We start from the raw sequence: 21,686 nt of genomic DNA on the forward strand, positions 1-21,686 counted from the left end.
AATCCTCGCTTTTTTGAATGACAAACAAGTAAATAAAAAATAACAAAGAAAAACACAACAGAGTCTCTCAAAACCCGAAAAGCTATTTTAAAAGGTATAAGAATTATTTATTTAACAGAAATCCTCGCTTTTTGAATGACTATCAAGTAAAGAAAAAATCACACAGAACAAAACAACAGAGTCTTTCAAACCCCGTAAAGTTATTTAAAATTGTACAAGAATTATTTATATAACAGAAATCCTCGCTTTTGGAATGGCCATCAAGTAACGATAAAATGAGACGGAATAAGACAACAGAGTCTCTCAAAACCCTTAAATCTATTATAAAAATTATAATATTTATTTATATAACAAAAATCCTCAATTTTTGAATACCACCAAGTAAAGATAAAATCACACGGAATAAAACAACAGAGTCTCTCAAACCCTGTAAAGCTATTTTAAAAGGTATAAGAATTATTTATTTAACAAAAATCATCGCTTTTTTAATGACCACCAAGTAAAGAAAAAATTACACAGAATAAAACAACAGAGTCTCTCAAACCCCGTAAAGCTATTTTAAAAGGTATAAGAATTATTTATTTAGCAAAAATCCTCTCTTTTTGAATGACCACCAAGTAAAGAAATAAATCACACAGAATAAAACAACAGTCTCTCAAACCCCGTAAAGCTATTTTAAAAGGTATAAGAATTATCTATTTAACAAAAATCCTCGCTTTTTGAATGACCATAAAGTAAAGAAAAAATCACATGGAATAAGACAACAGAGTCTCTCAAACCCCTTAAAGCTATTTTAAAAGGTATAAAAATTATTTATTTAACAAAAAACCTAGCTTTTTGAATGTCCATTAACTAAAGAAAAAATCACACAGAATAAAACAACAGAGTCTCTCAAACCCCGTAAAGCTATTTTAAAAGGTATAAGAATTATTTATTTAACAAAAATTCTCACTTTTTGAATGGCCATCAAGTAAAGAAAAAATCACACAGAATAAAACAACAGAGTCTCTCAAACCCCGTAAAGCTATTTTAAAAGGTACAAGAATTATTTATTTAACAGAAATCCTCGCTTTTTGAATGACCGCCAAGCAAAGAAAAATTCCACGGAATAAGACAATAGAGTCTCTCAATCCCCGCAAAGCTATTTTAAAAGGTACAAGAATTATTTATTTATCTGAAATCCTCAATTTTGGAATGACCACCGAGTAAAGAAAAAATCACTCAGAATAAAACAATAGTCTCTCAAACCCCGTAAAGCTATTTTAAAAGGTATAAGAATTATTTATTTAACAGAAATCTTCACTTTTTTGACTGACCATCAAGTAAAGAAAAAATCACACAGAATAAAACAACAGAGTCTCTCAAACCCCCTAAAGCTATTTTAAAAGGTATGAGAATTAATTGTTTAACAGAAATCCTCGCTTTTTTGAATGGTCACGAATTAAAGTAAAAAAAACACAGAATATAACAACAGAGTCTCAAAAACCCCTTAAAGTTATTTTAAAATGTACAATAATTATTTATTTAAAAGAAATCCTTACTTTTTGAATGGCCACCATGTAAAGAAAAATTCACACGGAATAAAACAACAGAGTCTCTCAAACCCCGTAAAGCTATTTTAAAATGTATAAGAATTATTTACTTAACAGAAATTCTCGCTTTTTGAATGACCACCAAGTAAAGAAAAAAACACATAGAATAAAACAACAGAGTCTCTCAAACCCCGTAAAGATATTTTAAAAGGTATAATAATTATTTTTTAAAATAAATCCTCGCTTTTTGAATGACCAACAAGTAAAGAAAAAATCACACATAATAAAACAACAGAGTCTCTCAAACCCCGTAAAGCTATTTTAAAATGTATAAGATTTATTTATCTAACAAAAATCATCGCTTTTTGAATGACCACCAAGTAAAGAAAAAATCACACAGAATAAAACAACAGAGTCTCTCAAACCCCGTAAAGCTATTTTAAAAGGTATAATAATTATTTATTTAACAAAAATCCTCGCTTTTTGAATGACAACCAAGTAAAGAAATAATCACACAGAATAAAACAACAGAGTCTCTCAAACCCCGCAAAGCTATTTTAAAATGTACAAGAATTATTTATTTAACATAAATCCTTGCTTTTTTGAATGAGCACCAAGTAAAGAAAAAATCACACAGAATAAAACAACAGAGTCTCTCAAATCCCGTAAAGCTATTTTAAAAGGTATAAGAATTATTTATCTAAAAGAAATCATCGCTTTTTGAGTGGCCAACAAGTAAATAAAAAATCAAACAGAATAATACAATCTAGTATCTCAAACGCTATAGAGCTTTTTCTAAATGTATAAGGGTTATTTATTTAACAGAAATCTTCGCCTTTTGAGTGACCGCCCCGTAAAGAAAAAATCACACAGAATAAATCGGCAGAATCTCTCGAACGAATTAAAGCTATTTTAAAAGGTATAAGAATGATTTATTTAACAAAAATCCTCACTTTTTGAATGACCATCAAGTAAAAAAAATAAGATAGAAAAAAACAACAGAGTCTCTCAAACCCCGTAAAGATATTTTAAAAGATAAAATAATTATTTATTTAACAAAAATCCTCGATGTTTGAGTGAACACAAAGTAAAAAAAAATCACACAGAATAAAACAACAGAGTCTCTCAAACCCCGTAAAGCTATTTTAAAAGGTACAAGAATTATTTATTTAACAAAAGTCCTCGCTTTTTGAAGGACCATCAAGTAAAGAAAAAATCACATGGAATAAGACAACAGAGTCTCTCAAACCCCTTAAAGCTATTTTAAAATTTAAAAGAATTTTTTTTTTAAAAAAAAAATTAACTTTTTTAATGACAACCAAGTAAATAAAAATCACAAAGAATAAAACAACATAGTCTCTCAAACCCCGTAAAGCTATTTTAAAAGGTATAAGAATTATTTATTTAACAAAAATCCTCGTTTTTTGAATGGCCATCAAGAAAAGAAAAAATCACACAGAATAAAACAACAGAGTCTCTCAAACCCCGTAAAGCTATTTTAAAAGGTACAAGAATTATTTATTTAACAGAAATCCTCACTTTTTGAATGGCCACCGAGGAACGAAAAAATCACTCGGAACAAAAGAACGGAGTCCCTCAAACTCCATAAAGCTATTTTAAAGGGTATAAGAATTATTTATTTAACAGAAATCCTCGCTTTTTGAATGACCACCAAGTAAAGAAAAAATCACACGGAATAAAACAGCAGAGTCTCTCAAACCCCGTAAAGCTATTTTAAAAGGTATAAGAATTATTTATTTAACAGAAATCCTCGCTTTTTTGAATGACCACGAAGTAAAGAAAAAATCACACAGAATAAAACAACAGAGTCTCTCAAACCCCGTAAAGCTATTTTAAAAGGTATAAGAATTATTTATTTAACAGAAATCCTTGCTTTTTGAATGACCACCATGTAAAGAAAAAATCACATAGAATAAAACAAGAGAGTCTCTCAAACCCCGTAAAGCTATTTTAAAAGGTATAAGAATTATTTACTTAACAGAAATTCTCGCTTTTTGAATGACCACCAAGTAAAGAAAAAAACACATAGAATAAAACAACAGAGTGTCTCAAACCCCGTAAAGCTATTTTAAAAGGTATAAGAATTATTTTTTTAACAAAAATCCTCGCTTTTTGAATGACCACCAAGTAAAGAAAAAATCACACAGAATAAAACAACAGAGTCTCTCAAGCCCTGTAAAGCTATTTTAAAAGGTAAAAGAATTATTTTTTTAACAGAAATCCTTGCATTTTTGAATGAGCACCAAGTAAAGATAAAATCACACAGAATAAAACAACAGAGTCTCTCAAACCCCGTAAAGCTATTTTAAAAGGTATATGAATTATTTATTTAACAAAAATCCTTGCTTTTTGAATGACCACCAAGTAAAGAAAAAATCACACAGAATAAAACAAAAGAGTCTCTCAAACCCCGTAAAGCTATTTTAAAAGGTATAAGAATTATTTATTTAACAAAAATCCTCGCTTTTTGAATGACCACCAAGTAAAGAAAAAATCACACAGAATAAAACAACAGAGTCTCTCAAACCCCGTAAAGCTATTTAAAAAGGTATAAGAATTATTTATCTAACATAAATCATCGCTTTTTGAATGACCACCAAGTAAAGAAAAAATCACACAGAATAAAACAACAGAGTCTCTCAAACCCCGTAAAGCTATTTTACAAGGTATAAGAATTATTTATTTAACAAAAATCCTCACTTTTTAAATGACCACCAAGTAAAGAAAAAATCACACAGAATAAAACAACAGAGTCTCTCAAATCCCGTAAATCTATTTTAAAAGGTACAAGAATTATTTATTTAAAATATATCCTCGCTTTTTGAATGACCACAAATTAAAAAAAAATCACACAGAATAAAACAACAGAGTCTCTCAAACCCCGTAAAGCTATTTTAAAAGGTACAAGAATTGTTTATTTAAAAAAAGTCCTCGCTTTTTGAATGACCATCAAGTAAAGAAAAAATCACATGGAATAATACAACAGAGTCTCTCAAACCCCTTAAAGCTATTTTAAAAGGTATAAAAATTATTGATTTAACAAAAATCCTTGCTTTTTGAATGACCACCAAGTAAAGAAAAAATCAGACAGAATAAAACAACAGAGTCTCTCAAACCCCGTAAAGCTATTTTAAAAGGTATAAGAATTATTTATTTAACAAAAATCCTGGCTTTTTGAATGACCACCAAGTAAAGAAAAAATAACACAGAATAAAACAAACAGAGTCCCTCGAACCCTGTAAAGCTATTTTAAAAGGTACAAGAATTATCTATTTAACATATATTCTAGATTTTTGAATGACCACCAAGTTTATAGACTATCACACAGAATAAGACAACAGTCTCTCGAACTCCTTAAAGCTATTTTAAAATGTATAAGAATTATTTATTTAACAAAAATACTTGCTTTTTGAATGACCATCAAGTAAAGAAAAAATCACACAGAATAAAACTACAGAGTCTCTCAAACCCCGTAAAGCTATTTTAAAAGGTATAAGAATTATTTATTTAACAAAAGTCCTCGCTTTTTGTAGGACCATCAAGTAAAGAAAAAATCACACGGAATAAGACAACAGAGTCTCTCAAACCCCGTAAAGCTATTTTAAAAGGTATAAGAATTATTTATTTAACAAAAATCCTCGCTTTTTGAATGACCATCAAGTAAATATAAAATCATACATAATAAAACAACAGAGTCTCTCAAACCCCGTAAAGCTATTTTAAAAGGTATAAGAATTATTTATTTAACAGAAATCCCCGTTTTTTGAATGGCCATCAAGTAAAGAAAAAATCACAAAGAATAAAACAACAGAGTCTCTCAAACCCCGTAAAGCTATTTAAAAATGTATAAGAATTATTTTATTTAACAGAAATCCTCGCTCTTTGAATGGCCACGAAGTAAAGAAAAAATCACACAGAATAAAACAACAGAGTCTCTCAAACCCCGTAAAGCTATTTTAAAAGGTATAAGAATTATTTATTTAACAGAAATCCTTGCTTTTTGAATGACCACCATGTAAAGAAAAAATCACATAGAATAAAACAAGAGAGTCTCTCAAACCCCGTAAAGCTATTTTAAAAGGTATAAGAATTATTTATTTAACAAAAATTCTCGATTTTTGAATGACCACCAACTAAAGAAAAAACACATAGTATAAAACATCAGATTCTATCAAACCAAATAAATCTATTATAAAAGGTACAAAAACTATTTATATAACAAAAATCATTGTTTTTTAAATGACAAACAAGTAAAAAAAGAATCACACAGTATAAAACAACAAAGTCTCTCAAGCCCCGTAAAGCTATTTTAAAAGGTACAAGAATTATTTATTTAACAGAAATCCTCGCTTTTTGAATGAGCACCAAGTAAAGAAAAAATCACACATAATAAAACAACAGAGTCTCTCAAACCCCGTAAAGCTATTTTAAAAGGTATATGAATTATTTATTTAACAAAAATCCTCGCTTTTTGAATGACCACCAAGTAAAGAAAAAATCAAATAGAATAAAACAACAGAGTCTCTCAAACCCCGTAAAGCTATTTTAAAAGGTATAAGAATTATTTATTTAAAAAAAATCCTCGCTTTTTGAATGACCACCAAGTAAAGAAAAAATCACACAGAATAAAACAACAGAGTCTCTCAAACCCCGTAAAGCTATTTTAAAAGGTATAAGAATTATTTATCTAACATAAATCATCACTATTTGAATGACCACCAAGTAAAGAAAAAATCACAAAGAATAAAACAACAGAGTCTCTCAAACCCCGTAAAGCTATTTTACAAGGTATAAGAATTATTTATTTAACAAAAATCCTCAATTTTTAAATGACCACCAAGTAAAGAAAAAATCACACAGAATAAAACAACAGAGTCTCTCAAACCCCGTAAATCTATTTTAAAAGGTACAAGAATTATTTATTTAACAGAAATCCTCGCTTTTTGAATGAGCACCAAGTAAAAAAAATCACACAGAATAAAACAACAGAGTCTCTCAAACCCCGTAAAGCTATTTTAAAAGGTACAAGAATTATTTATTTAACAAAAGTCCTCGCTTTTTGAATGACCATCAAGTAAAGAAAAAATCACATGGAATAAGACAACAGAGTCTCTCAAACCCCGTAAATCTATTTTAAAAGGTATAAGAATTATTTATTTAACAATAATCCTCGCTTTTTGAATGAACATGAAGTAAATAAAAAATCACACAGAATAAAACAACAGAGTCTCTCAAACCCCGTAAAGCTATTTTAAAAGGTAGAAGAATTATTCATTTAACAAAAATCCTCGCTTTTTGAATGGCCATCAAGTAAAGAAAAAATCAAACAATAAAACAACAGAGTCTCTCAAACCCCGTAAAGCTATTTTAAAAGGTAAAAGAATTAATTATTTAACATAAATCCTCGCTTTTTGAATGACCAACAATTAAAGAAAAAATCACACGGAATAAGACAACAGAGTCTCTCAAACCCCGTAAAGCTATTTTAAAAGGTATAAGAATTATTTATTTAACAGAAATCCTTGCTTTTTTGAATGACCAACAAGTAAAGAAAAAATCACACAGAATAAAACAAGAGAGTCTCTCAAACCCCGTAAAGCTATTTTAAAAGGTATAAGAATTATTTACTTAACAGAAATCCTCGCTTTTTGAATGACCACCAAGTAAAGAAAAAAACACATAGAATAAAACAACAGAGTCTCTCAAACCCCGTAAAGCTATTTTAAAAGGTATAAGAATTATTTATTTAACACAAATCCTCTCTTTTTGAATGACCACCAAGTAAAGAAAAAATCACACAGTATAAAACAACAGAGTCTCTCAAACCCCGTAAAGCTATTTTAAAAGGTATAAGAATTATTTATTTAACAAAAATCCTCGCTTTTTGAATGACAACCAAGTAAATAAAAAATCACACAGTATAAAACAACAGAGTCTCTCAAACCCCGTAAAGCTATTTTAAAAGGTATAACGATTATTTATTTAACAAAAATCCTCGCTTTTTGAATGAACACCAAGTAAAGAAAAAATTACACAGAATAAAACAACAGAGTCTCTCAAGCCCTGCAAAGCTATTTTAAAAGGTACAAGAATTATTTTTTTAACATAAATCCTTGCTTTTTGAATGAGCACCAAGTAAAGAAAAAATCACACAGAATAAAACAACAGAGTCTCTCAAACCCCGTAAAGCTATTTTAAAAGTTATAAGAATTATTTATTTAACAAAAATCCTCACTTTTTAAATGACCACCAAGTAAAGAAAAAATCACACAGAATAAAACAACAGAGTCTCTCAAACCCCGTAAATCTATTTTAAAAGGTACAAGAATTATTTATTTAACAGATATCCTCGCTTTTTGAATGAACACCAAGTAAAAAAAAATCACACAGAATAAAACAACAGAGTCTCTCAAACCCCGCAAAGCTATTTTAAAAGGTACAAGAATTATTTATTTAACAAAAATCCTCGCTTTTTGAAGGACCACCAATTAAAGAAAAAATCACATGGAATAAGACAACAGAGTCTCTTAAGCCCCGTAAAGTTATTTTATAATGTATAAGAATTATTTTTTGAACAGTAAACCTAGCTTTTTGAATGTCCATTAACTAAAGAAAGAATCACACAGAATAAAACAACAGAGTCTCTCAAACCCCGTAAAGCTATTTTAAAAGGTATAAGAATTATTTATTTAACAAAAATCCTCCCTTTTTGAATGACCATCAACTAAAGAAAAAATCACACATAATGAAACAACAGACTCTCTCAAACCCCTTAAAGCTATTTTAAAAGGTACAAGAAGTATTTATTTAACAGAAATCATAGCTTTTTTAATGACCATCAAGTAAAGACAAAATCAGACGGAATAAGACAACAGAGACTCTCAAACCACGTAAAGCTATTTTAAAAGGTATAAGAAATATTTATTTAACAAAAATCCTCGCTTTTTTGAATGACCAAAAAGAAAAGAAAAAATCACAAAGAATAAAACAACAGAGTCTCTCAAACCCCGTAAAGCTATTTTAAAAGGTATAAGAAATATTTACTTAACAGAAATCCTCGCTTTTTGAATGACCACCAAGTAAAGAAAAAAACACATAGAATAAAACAACAGAGTCTCTCAAACCCCGTAAAGCTATTTTAAAAGGTATAAGAATTATTTATTTAACAGAAATCATCGCTTTTTGAATGACCACAACGTAAAGAAAAAATCACACAGAATAAAACAACAGAGTCTCTCAAACACCTTAAAGCTATTTTAAAAGGTATAAGAATTATTTATTTAACAGAAATCATCGCTTTTTGAATGACAACCAAGTAAAGAAAAAAGAACACATAATAATACAACATAGTCTCTCTAACCCCGTAAAGATATTTTCAAATGTATAATAATTACTTATTTAACACAAATCCTCGCTTTTTGAATGACAACAAATTAAAGACAAAATAACAAAGAATAAAACAAGAGAGTCTCTCAAGCCCCGCAAAGCTATTTTAAAAGGTACAAGAATTATTTTTTTAACATAAATCCTTGCTTTTTTGAATGAGCACCAAGTAAAGAAAAAATCACACAGAATAAAACAACAGAGTCTCTCAAACCCCGTAAAGCTATTTTAAAAGGTATATGAATTATTTATTTAACAAAAATCCTCGCTTTTTGAATGACCATCAAGTAAAGATAAAATCACACAAAATAACACAAGAGAGTCTCTCAAACCCCGTAAAGCTGTTTTAAAAGGTATAAGAATTATTTACTTAACAGAAATCCTCACTTTTTGAATGACCACCAAGTAAAAAAAAAAACATAGAATAAAACAACAGAGTATCTTAAACCCTGTAAATCTATTTCAAAATGTATAAGAATTATTTATTTAACAGAAATCCTCGCTTTTTGAATGGCCACAATGTAAAGAAAAAAACAATTAGAATAAAACGACAGAATCTCTCAAACCCCGTAAAGCTCTTTTAAAATGTATAAGAATTATTTACTTAACAGAAATCCTCGCTTTTTGAATGACCACCAAGTAAATAAAAAAAAAAACGGAATAAGACAACAGAGTCTCTCAAACCCTGTAAAGCTATTATAACAGGTATAAGAATTATTTATTTAACACAAATCCTCTCTTTTTGAATGACCACCAAGTAAAGAAAAAATCAAACATTATAAGACAACAGAGTCTCTCAAAACCCGTACAGCTATTTTAAAAGGTATAAGAATAATTTATTTAACAGAAATCCTCTCTTTTTGAATTAGCAACAAGAAAAAAATAATAACAAAAAATGAAAAAAAAGAAAATATAAAAACCATTAAATCTAATATAAAATTTACAAGAATTATTTTTTTAACAAAAATCCTCGCTTTTTGAATTACTACCAAGTAAAGAAAAAATCAAACAGTAAAAGACAAAAGAGTCTCTCAAGCCCTGTAAAGCTATTTTAAAAGGTACAAGAATTATTTATTTAACAGAAATCCTCGCATTTTTGAATGAGCACCAAGTAAAGAAAAAATCACACAGAATAAAACAACAGAGTCTCTCAAACCCCGTAAAGCTATTTTAAAAGGTATATGAATTATTTATTTAACAAAAATCCTCGCTTTTTGAATGACCATCAAGTAAAGATAAAATCACACAGAATAAAACAACAGAGTCTCTCAAACCCCGTAAAGCTGTTTTAAAATGTATAAGAATTATTTATTTAACAAAAATCCTCGCTTTTTGAATGACCATCAAGTGAAGATAAAATCACACATAATAAAACAACAGAGTCTCTCAAACCCCGTAAAGCTATTTTACAAGGTATAATAATTATTTATTTAACAAAAATCCTCACTTTTTAAATGACCACCAAGTAAAGAAAAAATCACACAGAATAAAACAACAGAGTCTCTCAAACCCCGTAAATCTATTTTAAAAGGTACAAGAATTATTTATTTAACAGATATCCTCGCTTTTTGAATGAGCACAAAGTAAAAAAAAAATCACACAGAATAAAACAACAGAGTCTCTCAAACCCCGTAAAGCTATTTTAAAAGGTACAAGAATTGTTTATTTAACAAAAGTCCTCGCTTTTTGAATGACCATCAAGTAAAGAAAAAATCACATGGAATAAGACAACAGAGTCTCTCAAACCCCTTAAAGCTATTTTAAAAGGTATAAGAATTATTTATTTAACAAAAAACCTCGCTTTTTGAATGACCATCAAGTAAATAAAAAATCACACAGAATAAAACAACAGAGTCTCTCAAACCCCGTAAAGCTATTTTAAAAGGTATAAGAATTATTTATTTAACAAAAATCCTCGCTTTTTGAATGGCCATCAAGTAAAGAAAAAATCAAACAATAAAACAACAGAGTCTCTCAAACCCCGTAAAGCTATTTTAAAAGGTACAAGAAATATTTATTTAACAGAAATCCTCTCTTTTTGAATGACCAGCAAGTAAAGACAAAATCACACGGAATAAGACAACAGAGACTCTCAAAACCCGTAAAGCTATTTAAAAAGGTATAACAATTATTTATTTAACAAAAATCCTCGCTTTTTTGAATGACCAACAAGTAAAGAAAAAATCACACAGAATAAAACAAGAGAGTCTCTCAAACCCCGTAAAGCTATTTTAAAAGGTATAAGAACTATTTATTTAACAAAAATCCTCGCTTTTTGAATGACCACCAAGTAAAGAAAAAAACACATAGAATAAAACAACAGAGTCTCTCAAACCCCGTAAAGCTATTTTAAAAGGTATAAGAATTATTTTTTAACAAAAATGCTCGCTTTTTGAATGACCACCAATTAAAGAAAAAATTACACAGAATAATACAACAGAGTCTCTCAAACCCCGTAAATCTAATATAAAAGGCAGAAGATTTCTTTATTTAACAAAAATCATAGCTTTTGAATGAACACCAAGTAAAGAAAAAATCAGACATAATAAAACAACAGAGTCTCTCAAACCCCGTAAAGCTATTTTAAAAGGTATAAGAATTATTTATTTAACAAAAATCCTCGCTTTTTGAATGACCACCAAGTAAAGAAAAAATCACACAGAATAAAACAACAGAGTCTCTCAAACCCCGCAAATCTATTTTAAAAGGTAAAAGAATTATTTTTTTAACATAAATCCTTGCTTTTTTGAATGAGCACCAAGTAAAGAAAAAATCACACAGAATAAAACAACAGAGTCTCTCAAACCCCGTAAAGCTATTTTAAAAGGTATATGAATTATTTATTTAACAAAAATCCTCACTTTTTAAATGACCACCAAGTAAAGAAAAAATCACACAGAATAAAACAACAGAGTCTCTCAAACCCCGTAAAGCTATTTTAAAAGGTACAAGAATTATTTATTTAACAAAAATCCTCGCTTTTTGAATGAACACCAAGTAAAAAAAAATCACACAGAATAAAACAACAGAGTCTCTCAAACCCCGTAAAGCTATTTTAAAAGGTATAAGAATTATTTATTTAACAAAAGTCCTCGCTTTTTGAATGACCATCAAGTAAAGAAAAAATCACATGGAATAAGACAACAGAGTCTCTCAAACCCCTTAAAGCTATTTTAAAAGGTATAAAAATTATTTATTTAACAAAAAACCTCGCTTTTTGAATGACCATTAACTAAAGAAAAAATCACACAGAATAAAACAACAGAGTCTCTCAAACCCCGTAAAGCTATTTTAAAAGGTGTAAGAATTATTCATTTAACAAAAATCCTCGCTTTTTGAATGGCCATCAAGTAAAGAAAAAATCAAACAGAATAAAACAACAGAGTCTCTCAAACCCCGTAAAGCTATTTTAAAAGGTACAAGAATTATTTATTTAACATAAATTCTCGCTTTTTGAATGACCATCAAGTAAAGACAAAATCACACGGAATAAGACAACAGAGTCTCTCAAACCCCGTAAAGCTATTTTAAAAGGTATAAGAATTATTTATTTAACAGAAATACTTGCTTTTTTGAATGACCAACAAGTAAAGAAAAAATCACACAGAATAAAACAACAGAGTCTCTCAAACCCCGTAAAGCTATTTTAAAAGGTATAAGAATTATTTACTTAACAGAAATTCTCGCTTTTTGAATGACCACCAAGTAAAGAAAAAAACACAAAGAATAAAACAACAGAGTCTCTCAAACCCCGTGAAGCTATTTTGAAATGTATAATAATTATTTTCTAACAAAAATCCTCGCTTTTTGAATGACCACCAAGTAAAGAAAAAATTACACAGAATAAAACATCAGAGTCCCTCAAACCCCGTAAAGCTATTATTAAATGAATAACATATATTTATTTAACAAAATACAGCGCTTTTTTGACTGACCACCTATTAAAGACAAAATCACAAAGAATAAAACAACAGAGTCTCTCAAACCCTGTAGATTTATTATAAAATGTATAACAATTATTTATTTAACAGAAATCTTCGCTTTTTGAATGGCCACCAAGTAAAGAAAAAATCACACAGAATAAAACAACAGAGTCTCTCAAGCCCCGCAAAGCTATTTTAAAAGGTACAAGAATTATTTATTTAACATAAATCCTTTCTTTTTTGAATGAGCACCAAGTAAAGAAAAAATCACACAGAATAAAACAACAGAGTCTCTCAAACCCCGTAAAGCTATTTTAAAAGGTATATGAATTATTTATTTAACAAAAATCCTCGCTTTTTGAATGACCACCAAGTAAAGATAAAATCACACAGAATAACACAAGAGAGTCTCTCAAACCCCGTAAAGCTGTTTTAAAAGGTATAAGAATTATTTACTTAACAGAAATCCTCACTTTTTTAATGACCACCAAGTAAAAAAAAAACACAGAATAAAAGAACAGAGTCTCTCAAACCCAGTAAAGCTAATTTAAAAGGTATAAGAATTATTTATTTAACAGAAATCATTGCTTTTTGAATGACCACCATGTAAAGAAAAACTCATAAAGAATAACACAACAGAGTCTCTCAAACCCCATAAAGCTATTTTAAAATGTATAAGAATTATTTACTTAACAGAAATCCTCTCTTTTTGAATGACCACCAATTAAAGAAAAAAAAACATAGAATAAAACAACAGAGTCTCTCAAACCCCGTAAAGCTATTTTAACAGGTATAAGAATTATTTATTTAACAAAAATCCTCGCTTTTTGAATGACCACCAAGTGAAGAAAAAATTACACAGAATAAAACAACAGAGTCTCTCAAACCCCGTAAAGCTATTTTAAAAGGTATAAGAATTATTTATATAACAAAAATCCTCGCTTTTTGAATTAGCACCACTTAAAAAAAAATCAAACAGAATAAAAGAACAGAGTCTCTCAAACCGCGTAAAGCAATTATAAAATGTAAAATAATTATTTATTTAAAAGAAATCCTCGCTTTTTGAATTAACACCAAGAAACGAAAATAAAAAAATGAATAAAAAAAAATAGACTCTCAAAACCATAAAGTCTATTTGAAAATGTATAAGAATTATTTATTTAACAGAAATCCTAGCTTTTTTGAATGAGCACCAAGTAAAGAAAAAATCACACAGAATAAAACAACAGAGTCTCTCAAACCCCGTAAAGCTATTTTAAAAGGTATATGAATAATTTATTTAACAAAAATCCTCGCTTTTTGAATGACCATCAAGTAAAGATAAAATCACACAAAATAACACAACAGAGTCTCTCAAACCCCGTAAAGCTATTTTAAAAGGTATAAGAATTATTTATTTAACAAAAATCCTCGCTTTTTGAATGACCATCAAGTGAAGATAAAATCACACAGAATAAAACAACAGAGTCTCTCAAACCCCGTAAAGCTATTTTAAAAGGTATAAGAATTATTTATTTAACAAAAAACCTCGCTTTTTGAAGACCACCAAGTAAAGATAAAATCACACGGAATAAGAAAAGAAGGAAAATAATCCACCCAAATTCATAAGTACATACCCTGAAAAGGTGTCAAGGAACGTAATCTCCCCAAATAGCACAGGAAGGAACATAATCCACCCAAATCCATAAGTACATGCTATGGAAAGGGCCATCTACATCTGTCTTAATGTCAAATTTTAGTAATCTATAAAGTTAAACTCTATTTTAAATTGACAACACTGCTCAAACACCACTTGTGTATTATACAGTATACATCGAAGAAGTAAAGCTATCCCTTATTAAAATTCTTTTCTTGTCATCTACATCTGTCTTAGTGTCAAATTTTAGTAATCTATAACGTTAAACTCTATTTTAAATTGACAACACTGCTCAAATACCACTTGTGTATTATACAGTACATATCGAAGAAGTAAAGCTAGGTCAAGTCATATTTTTTTCCGGCCTTCCATCATCAGATATGCTGGTTCAATTACACATGCACTGAACCAGCCAATGATCACTTAGATTGCTATGTTCCAGGGCAAGGGGCTATCTTAACTGATAGTCCTCAATTCACAAATCCCTTACCCCTTTTTTGCAAATGTCAATCAAACAATTCTGATTGTAGCGTCCAATTTTCTAATAAAAAACTACTCTCGAGTTACACTCCAATCCGCAAATCCCTTACCCCTTTTTGCAAATGTCAATCAAACAGTTCTGATTGCAACATCCAATTTTTTAATAACAAACTTCTCTCGAGTTAAGGTAATCTTCCAAATAACATGCGTGCCCGCTCTGTATCTAAAGATCGTTTTTTAAAATGTCTACTCTTGTGCAATTCTTATCAATAACAAAAAACCAGTTTCTTGTACGCTTCATATCTATTATACTTTTGAGCTTCTTGTAGGCGTCAATGTATGATTGAATGTATGGTTCAAAGTACTAGATAGGTTACTACTTGCAATAGAAGCAGAAAGTGATATTTCAATCATGTAGTCGTACCAAAACAGCAGAGGCTAAAAATCAATTAAAACTTGGTTTACAAGAGAAAAACGGTGAGTTTTCCTGTTGAATAAGAGATCCTTAACAAAATTATTAAGCCATCATTTTGTATATAGAATTTCGAATACCACACTAGCCCGTTTGATCAGTTGTAAATTTTTTGCTAGGAAAACAAAAGTGAAAAATTACCGAAGACTCCAAGTCTGTAATTGAAAGTTACAAGGATTGCATTTTCACGCATCAGCATTTCAGCCCCATAGAGTTGTGAGCCACCTTGCATGTAGGCACCACCATGGATCCAAAACAAGACTGGAAGTGTTCCTCGCTGTCCCAGAGGAACAATCCGAGGTTGAATGAAGTCTGGAGAGTAGCTCTGGTGATAAAACTGAGGATCTACAAAAAATAGAAACAGACAAATTGAAATTTTGAGTTTTCCAAGAATACAAAATGGTTAAACACATATGAAAATTATATCTATGAGATATATCAAAATAAAAAGTACGGAAGACTATGATGTGCACACCCAAACCTTAAGCCCAAGGCTTTGAGGAGGTAAGAGACAATCCACCTTTTCAGAGGTATTCTTGAAAATCTGCAAGGCTCTTAGAAGGATAATTTGACAGTTATTTCCCTTCCTGCAAATGATAATAAATTAAATTACTTAAAAACAGCACTGGGTTATAGATTAATAATTCAAAACTTATTATTGCAGTTGACAGCATGTTAGGCTATGCATTACTTTTAAGGTAAAGAATATTTTGCAACTTAGTGTGTAATTTCTTTAAAACTACATAAATAAACGTTCAGCCCTAAAAGCAAGAGCCAACTCTGTTTAAAACAGTAACAACAGCCAAAACTTACGGAAGGAGCTTGGTTTATTTTTTGCGTGTTTAGTCTATTGGCTCAAAAAAAATTTCATTGGGCATATATATAATACATTCCAAACATTTTAGTGTGGTTCTCCCAACGTTTCAAGAGAAATTCTACTGGGGAGGCCTTCAAAAGAGAAGTTGGGGCTTGGGGCACATAAAACGTTATGATTTTACAATTCTTCTATATTTTCTAAATGTAAATTTTCGTTGTTATGAAGAATTTTCTCCCCCCCCCCCATACCCCAAATAAATTTCCTGAACACATGCTCACTTTTGTGATGCTCGCAGTGTGTTTCGAATTTTAAGCTGATAATATATTAATTTCAATACCACCGAGTCGGTTTTTTGTTTATAAATCAAAGAACTAATGTGCTTTAATTCCAGTCTAAGCCCCTTTTTGTAGGGAAAAATAGATATTCAAATTAATGTCCATATCGATGTGTCATTATTTTGATTAGGGCGAACCTGATAAAAAGCACATATTTTGATACCCTAAAAAGCTAAATTAACTTTGTTGTAGTAGATAACAGTCCTCGGTCCATTTAAAGTGTCTAAGGCAACTGTTACTCGTCAAAAGTTTCTTATAGGTATTGAATTAAAAAAAATAAGTTTTTTTCAATTAAAAGCAACTAGCTACATTCAAACTTAAAACGAACAGAAATTATTCCGCATATGAGGCGGACTATCCCTTCCTCAACCCTCGCTAGTTACGCTGAAGGCTTTAAGTTCTTTAAAAAACACTTTTCACTCAAAGTCAACGGCCCTTGCGGTTGAGCAGTCTTTTTTCAAGAACTGTGACAGAAATTCAAACTTTAACGTAAGGAGCGAGAATTGAGAAAGGGTAGTCCGCCTCATATATGGAACAATTTCTGTTCGTTTCAGTTTTAATTTTGCTCCTTAGTCTCAATTGAAAAACCTCATTTTTCTATTTAATTTCTACCGTTTTCCAAGCGATACGAGGAAATTTTCTTGCCTCCCCTGCGTCAAGTTTCCCCTGGAAACTTTCCTCCCTACGAAAATCCCCCCATCAGAGGAAATTCCAGCCAAAAATTGTGCGTACATTTCCCAATAACAAACACTATATGTGAACAAAGAAGAAATTGCGTGACTCCCAGCCTTTTCTCCAGTGGCTACATGGAGTCTTGTCATCCCCAAAGGCATTTGAACTATGCTTAATTGAATGACTATCTCTGAATTTTGATTGGATATCTTTGGAAAAAAGAGGCATGGGAGGGGGGCTAGTTGCCCTCCAATCTTTTTGGTTACTTAAAAAATCACTAGAACTTTTTATTTCTGCCGAATGAGCACTCTTCCGATCATCTAGCACCATTGGTTTGGTACTATCACTCCTGTGAAAAAAAAAAACAACAAAAAAAAAACAAATAAACGCGCATCCTCGATCTTTTTTCTGGCAAAAAATTACAAGATTCCACCTTATTTTAGACGCGAGCTCGAAACCGCTACAGTTGGGTTCTCTGATATGCTGAATCTGATGTTGCAATTTTCATTAAGATCACTTGACTCCTTTCTCAAAAGTTTCAAAAAGTTTCTCAGGCACGTAGCTTTCGATGGGTAGCATTAAACTTAATGAATTGTATACATTGGAATTAGCATAAAAGGCCAATTCTTTTGATTGATCAATCGTTATTAAAATTGTGTTTTTCAGAGTTTCAGTTACTATTGGACAAAGTCGCTCCTGTAGTTCGTTACCATGAACGGTTTGAAAAGACAAAATGTAGCATTTCTATACTTATTAGATTATGGTTGTGAAATATACAAAAAAAAACTGGTGCAATATTTATTATATGGAGTCATAATAAAATATTGGCTGATTATTATAAAAATTGCTTTAGTATTGTACTTATTAATACATTTTTAGGTACTTGTGTCTTATAGCTACCACACTCAAGTTCTGTCGAGAAGTGAAGTTTGGTTAATACTAATGAAATAAAACAAAATATGATGAAAATATAATACTTTATCAACAAAATTATGAAAACTATAACAAAGAATTATGGAAGGGGGGCCGCCCAGACCACGTTATATTAAATACGTAACGTAAACTATCTTAACCAAAATACCAACTAAATATTTAATTAAAATACAGCTACAATGTAGTTTACCACCGAGCCGAAGTTAATATTGTCTGGTATAAAGAATATGAAAACCGGTTATAGTCTAATGTTCGCGATACAAGATCTTGAGTGTGGTGGCTATAAGACGAAAGTACCCATTTTTATTCTTAGTTTTATAAGCGGCTCGTGAACCCTGTTAAAGGCATGACTCTCAAGATTTTTTTTTATGAGTATCTCATATCATCTTCTATCAACCTTTTTTTACAACAGTTTCCCATATTATTCACTTTCTGATTTTCCCATATACTGTGCTTGTAGCCCATCACCAGGTCTCAAAGTTGGTGCAGCCTGCTATGTTGGACTTACCCCAGCTTTGGGGGAAGTGCAACATATCCTACTAGCTTTTTTCAACAAAATGTCAAAAATAATATGACTTCACCATCTTAGAGGGCATCGAAGAATCACTATAAGTCCATAAGCAAACAATTTTTATGTCAAACTGACTGGCATCAAAAGGTCAGACCATACTTTTTTCTGCTGCTGTGGGGTAACTCCGACAGTGTCGGACTTACCCAACAGATAAACGTTACAAGTATCATAGCCGAGGTGCACAAATCACTGAATATAAATGATTGCTTGTATTTTAAAAAAGAAAAACATATCACACAAAATATGGTTTGACTCCAGATACAAAAAGTTACTCATATATGTTGTCGCTTACGTATATGGGCATAAAACAAAGATCTACTGACGCTTGCTAGTAACTGCCTTGTACGATACAATAACCTGACGGATTTGGGGTATTTCAAATGGTCCGGTTTTCCCACTAAGTTTACTGGTCCTGCTTAATGTATTTGTCATCTACAGTATCGAAATCGTCTTTCTTTGGCCAATGAAAGAGTAGGTGGCAAGGCTCAAGCAGTGAAGAAACTTGAGCTTAACTTTTCCCTCGTCAAGAAAGTCTAGAACCCTTCCTATGTAACCTTGTTCGTCATTCCTTGCATCGTATCTAACTGCATAGTACTCATTTAGCTTGGGAACAATCTTTTGCTTACTGGGTGTCTCCTTGTCATTGCTGTCACTTTCTTGAATAGTATCTTGAATACTCTGATCATCCTCATCAGAGCCAAGTTCAAGGCTGATATTTGATTTGCTATCACCCATATCTCTATTGGCTTCCCTCTTAGGAATTATTTTTTTTCGATTTTATACCCTTCCCATCTCAACATTTCTTCTTCTCTTTGCCTTTTGTTTTCAGATTTTCTTCCCTTTTAAGCACCTCTAGATGTTCTTTTGATGTTATCACTTCTGCCTCTCTTGCAATTTCCTTCCGTTTTTCTATTCCTGAAACTGATGGTAGGTCGGGCCGCTTGATTGAGTGAAAAAGAATCTTTTCAAAAGTTTTTGATTGGTTGCCAAGCAACTTCTTTGGACTAAAGGTAACAGAAAAGGTAATTTTTTCTAGTTCAGTGTTGACAGTGGTTGTGACTTTAGATGTGCCTGAATTTTTCTCTTGCTCCTTTTTCATTTGTGCATAGCGTCTCAACTTGGTAGGTTCAAACTTGGTTTGGTCAATTACGGATGGGTTTACTCTCATTGGAACACTCAGGTCAAAGATTCCAGTTGCTTTGAACGACTTTTCAATCAGACTAGGAGTGAAATAGGTATCCCATACCTTTGATAAGAGACATACAAAATCCTTCTTTGACAGAATGGTGCCAGGGTGCTCCCTCTGCCATTTCGAGAGATTCTGATCATAAGACACTTTCATTCTCTTGAAAACCACTTTATCGAGAGGTTGAAGCATGTGGAGGTAGCTTGAGAATTGTCACGTTAATTTCGTTTGCAAGTTTTGCAAGAGCAAGAGAAAGCTTTGCAAGTTTTGCAAGAGCATGTGTGCCATGTCCATCTAAGATAAGAAGTGCCTTTCCCTTTACACGAGGAAGAAATTGGAATTCAAACCAGTTCATAAAGAGATCAGACGTCTTGCACCCTTTCTTGGTAGATGAGTAAGATGCACCAGGGTAAGCTCCATCTACAGGTATCCAGGAGGTTCAGGTATTCTTTGCAGAAAAAACTATTAAAGGTGTGAATTTTTCTCCGTTTGCACTGATACAAACCAAGGCAGTTGTATTTTCACGTCCATTACCACCTGTTCTACGAGTGGCTGGTGAGTCTTTGGCTCCAGCAACTTTCGTGTTGCCAGGATCCCTGCAGAAAGATGTCTTATCCAAATTAAACCAGCACTGGGGCTTGTCAAGAATATCCATCACCGTGGCAGTTTCATACAACAGCTCTTAAAAACCATACAGTATGAAGGGGTCGGATTGCTGCAAAAGTCTTTTGTTTTCTAACCTTTCAGGTTTCTTTAGTGAAATTTTGTTTTAGCACTTGAACCCCACCCACCAGTCATGACCAGGTCGGTTGTCCTTAAATCTAGTTTGAACTTTGTTCTTGATGAGATAGTCTTCGACTTGGTAAAAAAATTCCTGCTTGCTGAGACCTATGCCCCACTTTTCAAAGTATTCGGAGACCCTGAGCCATATCCTTTTCTATTTCAGCAGGAATTTCTTGACTCCTCCCTCCACCACAAACTGTTTTTTTACTTTTTTCTTCTTCATAAGATGGTCAAGCAAGGTAGTGCACGGTATTTGAAATACTTTCAAACCCTGTAGCATAGACATTCTCTTTGAAGATATCTCTGCTAGCGAGTTTTGTTGCTGAGTTGCATCATATGTTCCTCCAACCCCGCGTTGTGTTTTCCGAACATAATTTCTTGGCATCTAGAAAAGACAAAGGAATTATGAATGAATTGATGAATTTATTCAAAGGGGAATTATGAATGAATTGATGAATGTATTAGAAAACCTGTCACTAGCAGGTGTGCAAAAAATTCCAAAACTGCCAGTAGCAGAATTTCAAAAGCTGCCAACACTTTAGCAGCAAAATCCGTGATTTGACAGGTTTTCTTTGAGCAAGAAGTATTTCTATAGGTAAAATTTTCAGAAAAGTAACAAATGTAACTTAGTATAGCTTGCGGTTAGAAATATCAATAGTTTTCTTAATCATATTTAATCATATTAAAGTACTGTCTTACTCTAATACTGCTAACGGTGTATAGTATTCAAAGTCTCAAGTATACAGTATATAGCTTACTGCTGGTAGTTTATGGATTGAGTTGTACACTCCAATGATATTGGTATTATAAAAATAATACACACTCAACTGCATTCTTAATATTTATTGATCACTGTACTACAACTATAAAAAGGTCAGTATACTTTTACTAGCATAGGAAGAAAGGTCAGTAATTCAGTAATCTATGTCTGGTTTTGATGTG

General features: G+C 31.2%; 1 protein-coding gene across 1 annotated transcript in view; it reads right to left on the minus strand.

Annotated features, from left to right (window-relative positions):
- Positions 1-21,686, minus strand: part of LOC148940065 (juvenile hormone esterase-like) — a 272,646-nt gene that overhangs the window by 236,833 nt on the left and 14,127 nt on the right. Inside the window, exon 3 of the mRNA XM_089106326.1 lies at positions 15,589-15,792. Within this exon, the coding sequence (XP_088962452.1) occupies positions 15,589-15,792 (204 nt within the window). The remainder of the gene's footprint in view (positions 1-15,588; positions 15,793-21,686) is intronic.

The sequence above is a fragment of the Artemia sp. Qi Xiang Cuo genome, chromosome 20, assembly GCF_049724085.1.
Source record: "Artemia sp. Qi Xiang Cuo chromosome 20, ASM4972408v1, whole genome shotgun sequence".
In the NCBI taxonomy this organism is placed as follows: domain Eukaryota; kingdom Metazoa; phylum Arthropoda; class Branchiopoda; order Anostraca; family Artemiidae; genus Artemia; species Artemia sp. Qi Xiang Cuo.